General features: G+C 40.9%; 1 protein-coding gene and 1 pseudogene across 1 annotated transcript in view; one reads left to right on the forward strand and one right to left on the reverse strand.

The window, feature by feature from the left end:
* The window catches only part of CD200R1L (CD200 receptor 1 like), a 41,057-nt gene extending 36,380 nt beyond the window's left edge, over window positions 1-4,677 (reverse strand). The window contains exon 1 of the mRNA XM_060098813.1: window positions 4,638-4,677. Within this exon, the coding sequence (XP_059954796.1) occupies window positions 4,638-4,677 (40 nt within the window). The remainder of the gene's footprint in view (window positions 1-4,637) is intronic.
* Window positions 4,678-5,512: 835 nt separating this feature from the next.
* On the forward strand, window positions 5,513-6,055 carry LOC132490460 (teratocarcinoma-derived growth factor 1-like; annotated as a pseudogene).

Below are 6,055 nucleotides of genomic sequence, written 5' to 3' on the forward strand. Positions count from 1 at the left end.
CTATCCTCCAGGCCTCATTCAAATTTTATCCCTTGTATAAAGTACTCTCTAAATTCTCCCCACTCCCATTTACCATTTAAGGGTCACTGTTTCTTCTATAATTCTGTAATTCTGTTACAGCAACCAACAGGAGAATTGGCAACACAATAACTAGAAATAATAGGATAGTACCAAAACCACCATAAAGTAACATAAGGTTAACAAGGTTAAAAAGGGAAAAGAAGAAACAGAAAATAAAATGAAAGAACTGAACTTTTAAAATGAAAAATTCAATCATTGGAATTAAATCTCAGTGGGTGGATTAAAAAGCAGATTAGACACAATTGAAAATAAAAATTGTAAAGTGGTAACATAACCTGATAATTAAAATGCATTGTCAGAATGCACTAAAAATTGATAAACAGATAAAAAATTAAAGTGGAAAATTGTTCTGAGAAAATCAACCTCAGTTCAATAATAAGACATAAAGCAAAGTAAAACATGAAAGAGGGAATAAAACAAATGGAAGACAGAATGGAAAAATTCAATGTAAGTCAATTAGAATTTCCTGAGGAGATAACCGAGTACATAAATAGGTGATGACTTGTTTGGTAAGAAGTTTTGATAATCAGATCAGTTGCTGCAAGCCTACTCACCTATGGTTAGACTCTTATTCCCATACAACTGTAAAACAAAGCAGGTCACATAAGATACATTGTTGCCTACCCAGTGGCATGTGCTCTGGACAGTCACTTTCCTGTTAATCGGAGATTCATACTCAGTGATGCAATCTCCTTATGGGGCTCAGAAAATCTGTGCTGCTGGCTTCCCTGCAAGTGCTTTGCACACTGAAGTTTTATTCTTCCCCAGAAGAAGGGTCACCTCTGGAGATGCTGTAGATGAGGACAGAAAAAAATTGTTCAAGTTTAAGGGCCTCCCTGGTGGCGCAAGTGGTTGAGAGTCCGCCTGCCGATGCAGGGGATACGGGTTCGTGCCCCGGTCTGGGAGGATCCCATATGCCGCGGAGCGGCTGGGCCCGTGAGCCATGGCCGCTGAGCCTGCGCGTCCGGAGCCTGCGCGTCCGGAGCCTGTGCTCCGCAACGGGGGAGGCCACAACAGTGAGAGGCCCGCATACCGCAAAAAAAAAAAAAAAATTGTTCAAGTTTAATATTAAAAAAGCAACAAAGTTTTATCCATGAATATTTATTAAGGATCTACTTATAGTACATGTTGGTTAAGGGCATGGGCTCTGGAGTTAGATTATCTGGGTCCAAATTCTGCCACAACTGTTTCCTAACTGTGTAATCTTGAACAAGTTTCTGTGCTTATCAAATAAAAGATTGATACTAATTTGTAATGTATTAATTATGTAACAGTAGGAAACAAAAATTCTGCCAATTACTCATGACATGTTCTCTACTGTAAGATGCATCTTGTGCTAGAATATCCTCCGTTTTCTCCTCCAGATCAATTCTTCAATCTCTTCTGCCATTCTCTGGGTCCTAAGAGGCTGACTTATTGGAGGAATTGGCAGTAAATGTAGGTCAAAGGTGGGAGGAGAGTGAGGTCAGGGTATTATATCTTTCCTGTGGTGGTGTCAGGGTTTGCCTATATACCACTACAATAGCCATAGTCCTCTAGGCAGCCCTCTCAAAGCCACTGCTTTCTTCAGCTTCCTTCATCGTGTAACTTCAAGCCAAGGAGTGGAATGCCTTCCAGAGGGTGCAAGCCACTAGGTCCTTCATTATCTCTTATTGGTTAGGGAAACCACATCTTTTTAAAGCATGCATACTCTTATAAAACTCTCCTCAAGTTACTCAAAGTGTGCTGTTTGTTTATTGCTGCTGCTCTGACTGATGCACATCCCACTTTGGAGATGTTAAAATGTGAAAAAAATATTGCAGCTAAGATATAGTGAAATATATCACTTAGCTTCTCTGTGCCTCAGTTTCATTTCTCTTAAATAGAAATAATATTCCTCTTAGAATTAGTATGACTAAATGCACTAATGCATGTAGAGTACTTAGAAGAGCATGTAGTATGTAATAAGTTCTCAATAAATATCATCATTAGTATATTTAAAACATTGTGATAGGTGCCATGAATTATACAAAGATGGGTAAAGTACAAAGCATCCTGGTCATCTTAGTAAGTGACAGCTTAAAATCAGTTATTTTGACCTAAAGCCCAGTATTCTTCTATCAAAACTTCCTTGATAATCCAAAATAACTGGAAAGAAGATCACTCTACCTTAGTGCAAAAGCACTTTTAAAACACTTTTTAGAATAAGTGGTGTTATTAGTTTTAATTATGTACAGTAACACAATGTAATAATTAAAATGCATTGTCAGAATGCACTAAGAATTGATAAAAAGATAAGAAATTAAAATTATCTTGAATGTAAAAATGGTAGTTATTTATAAATAAATAGATTCTTCAAAAGATAGAAAAGTGATTAGAAAACTAATCTTCGTTGAGCATCCACTATGTGAGAGGCACTTCAAGACTGAGTACTCACAAACTGTCTAACAGGGAGAAACGGCTACCCCGGTTGTACAGATGAGGAATCTACCTCTGAAGGGCAGAGCAGAGACTCAAACCCAAAGCTTCCACAGACAGCACGGGGGAGCACAGGGAACAACCATGACTTTTCTATATCACACTGCCTCTGGAATGCTTTAAAAAATAAAATCCCCGGGCTTCCCTGGTGGCGCAGTGGTTGAGAGTCCGCCTGCTGATGCAGGGGACATGGGTTCGTGCCCCGGTCCGGGAAGATCCCACATGCCGAGGAGTGGCTGGGCCCGTGAGCCATGGCCGCTGAGCCTGCGCGTCCGGAGCCTGTGCTCCGCAACGGGAGAGGCCACAACAGTGAGAGGCCCGCGTATCGCAAAAAAAAAAAAAAAAAAAAAAAAAATCCCCTAACATGGCTTAAATAACACATACCCACTTATAAGGAGATTTACGTTTACGTGTGAGTTTGTTCTTAGTCTCCTTTTTGGTGTTTCTGTCTGTTTCTTTGTTTTTGCAAATGACACAAAGATGCAGTCTAAGAATTATCACAAGTGTCTTTTTTCAAAAAACAAGACTTCTTTAAAGCCTTGCTACTGAGTATGATCTACAGACCAACAGCAGCAGTCTCACCTGGAAGCTTGTTAGAAATGCAGAACATTAGGCACCCAGACAAGGACTGTTGTAAAATTGCTAGCCAAGGAAACTAGAAAGAGAAGAATAAAACTGAACATTTTCAAAGACAGAAAAATTCTGGTGGAAAACAATCTAAAATATCTTTCTCATCATGGTTTCCTCTATTTCACTCCAATACCTTTCACCCTTCCCACCACCACTCCAAACAAACTTACCAGCTGTGAAAGGGAGAAAAATTGTGAAAAGTATCCCAAAAGCTGAAGACATATTCTGAAGGGAGTTCCCACCTTCTTTTTTTTTTTTTTTTTCCTATCCCTACCTCTCTGTTTTCCTTCCACCATACCATACACCTAGCTGTGGTCTTTTTCTTCTCCTGATCTCTCTCATAAGCACTGATGAGAAATCCCCTACTGTCTTACTCCACTGTATTTCTGGCTATTGAGCAATTTAAGAAGAAGCATTTCCTGTTTGTAGAGTTGAGGTGATAATGACTGAACTTCCTGGTTTGTGCTTTTATACATTTATTTCTCTCCAGCGAAGCATATATGTTTGACCCACTATTCAGATCCAATGGTAATCACTTGAGTTATATCCCAGATAATGTTAAAATGATTCTTGGAGCTTCCCTGGTGTCACAGTGGTTAAGAATCCACCTGCCAATGCAGGAGACACGGGTTCGAGCCCTGGACAAGGAAGTTCCCACATGCCATCGAGCAACTAAGCCTGTGCACCACAACTACTGAGCCTGTGAGTCACAACTACTGAGCCCATGTGCCACAACTACGGAAACCCATGTACCTAGAGCCCGTGCTCCCAACAAGAGAAGCCACCACAATGAGAAGCCTGCACACCACAACAAAGAGTAGCCGCAACCAGAGAAAAGCCCACGTGCAGCAACGCGAAGACCCAACACAGCCAAAAATAAAATAAATAAAATAAAATAGATAAATTTATTTTAAAAAATGATTCTTATGAGGCATGTATCAGTATATTCATTTTTATAAATAAAGAAGTAGAGAAGTTAAGTAACTTATCCTAACTTGATTAATGACAGAGCTATAGAACCAGGATAGAAACCGTGATCTTTTCATGGATAGTTTTCCTTCCCTTGCACTGTATTGTGTGTGTGTGAGTGTGTGCATGTGTCTATGTGTGTCTATGTATATCTGGTAATTTGTTGTGTGGTTTATGAGAGACGACAAACATGATCTCTTCCTCTAGAGGTATGCACTTTAATACAAAAAACACTGAGGCAGAGAGTATTTAAAAGTAAAACACTCCAAAAAACCATAATACAAATAGTTCTCCACTCATATGACCCCTTCCAAGTAGAAAGCTTGGACTGGAGCTAGAGGTCAATCTGCATTCAGGAATTAAAGCCCAGCTGAGGAAATTTTACTTTGATCCATCCAAGAAATCCTATGCACAAGCCCTGGGCTTCTGTCTTCTGCAGGTGAGGAGGGGACCAGGTACCATGATAATGCTGCATCTGGCATTTCTGAGGCACCTCCAACCTGGCTCCAGCACAACTGCCCCCTTGCTGTTTCTGAACATGGCCCTAGTGGAATGTCATCCCTGCCACAAACTACCAGAGGACACCACTGCCCACTGCACAAGCTCAGACCTTTCATGGGAGAGGCCAGGTCCTCCTTGCCTCCACCCGACCTGCCTAAACATTCACCCTTACACTTTCACACCCTGCTGATGATGTTACCCTCTTCTACTTCATAATTTCCACTTTATTTCTTTTTTCTTCTTTATTCTGTTTGTTTCTGGCTAAGGCATTTCGGGATATGCTGTCTTCTACCACAAAATAGAGGGTGGCATGGTAGGGGAATCAATCTACAGATTCAATGCAATGTTAACCTGGGTTTTCTATGTGGAAGAGACAGTGAAGGCTGAGGGGCTGGACTGGTAGGCAGAAGTTTCTGCTTATAAATTCTCCTTACATCTTCTTGAACAGATGATAATCCTTCCGTTTGGGTTTGTTCTATTAACAAATGGTTAACATAGGTTTCAGTTTGATTATCCAAAGGAACGATTAATGAAAACTTCTTGTGAAAAACATCAGGATCAGCTTCTTGTCACCAGATAGATAATTCCTCTACACATTTGAAGATGAAAGTTGGGATTCTTTTAATTGGTGAATTTTATTACCGTCAATATCTTGGTTACTGTCAATATAGTATAATTTAGCAGAATGTTATCATGGGGGTAAACTGAGAATGGTGCACAGGGATCTCTTGTGTTATTTCTTACACTTACATGTGAATCTATAATTATTTAATTATTTCAATTTAAAAAAATTGAAAGTCAGGTGTGGCTGAGGGAGGAGAAACTCCCTGAAGGTTATAGTCAAAGCGTTTATTAGGACTGGCCTGTGAGAGACATGGACTGAAGGAAGATGGAGAGCCTCTCTTCCAGTGTGATTTTGATCATGGCCTTTTCCAGAGCATTTGAACTAGTTGCTGGATTGGGTCACCATGAACTTGCCCATCAATCACAGGGAGACCTGGCCTTCAGAGATGATGGCCTTCAGTCCTGGGAGGAGCCTGCAATTCCTCATCAACCTTCCCAGTTTGTACCATCCATGGGAATCCAGGACAGTAAGGAGCTAAACAGAACCTGCTGTCTGTATGGGGAAACCTGCATCCTGGGGTCCTTTTTGCCTGCCCTCCCTCTTTCTATGGACGGAACTGTGAGCATGACTTGCACAAAGAGAACTGTGGACCTGTGCCCCATCACACCTGGTTGCCCAGGAAGTGTTCCATGTGTAAATGCTGGCATGGCCAGATTTGCTGCCTTCCTCAGTCATTCCTACCTGGTTGTGATGGATGACCACCTCACAGCTTCTGGGACTCCAGAATTAACACTGTCTGCATGTGCTCTTATGCTACCTGGCATCTGCCTTGCTATACAAAGTTATAATTAA

Source organism: Mesoplodon densirostris, chromosome 5, assembly GCF_025265405.1.
Source record: "Mesoplodon densirostris isolate mMesDen1 chromosome 5, mMesDen1 primary haplotype, whole genome shotgun sequence".
Lineage (NCBI taxonomy): Eukaryota > Metazoa > Chordata > Mammalia > Artiodactyla > Ziphiidae > Mesoplodon > Mesoplodon densirostris.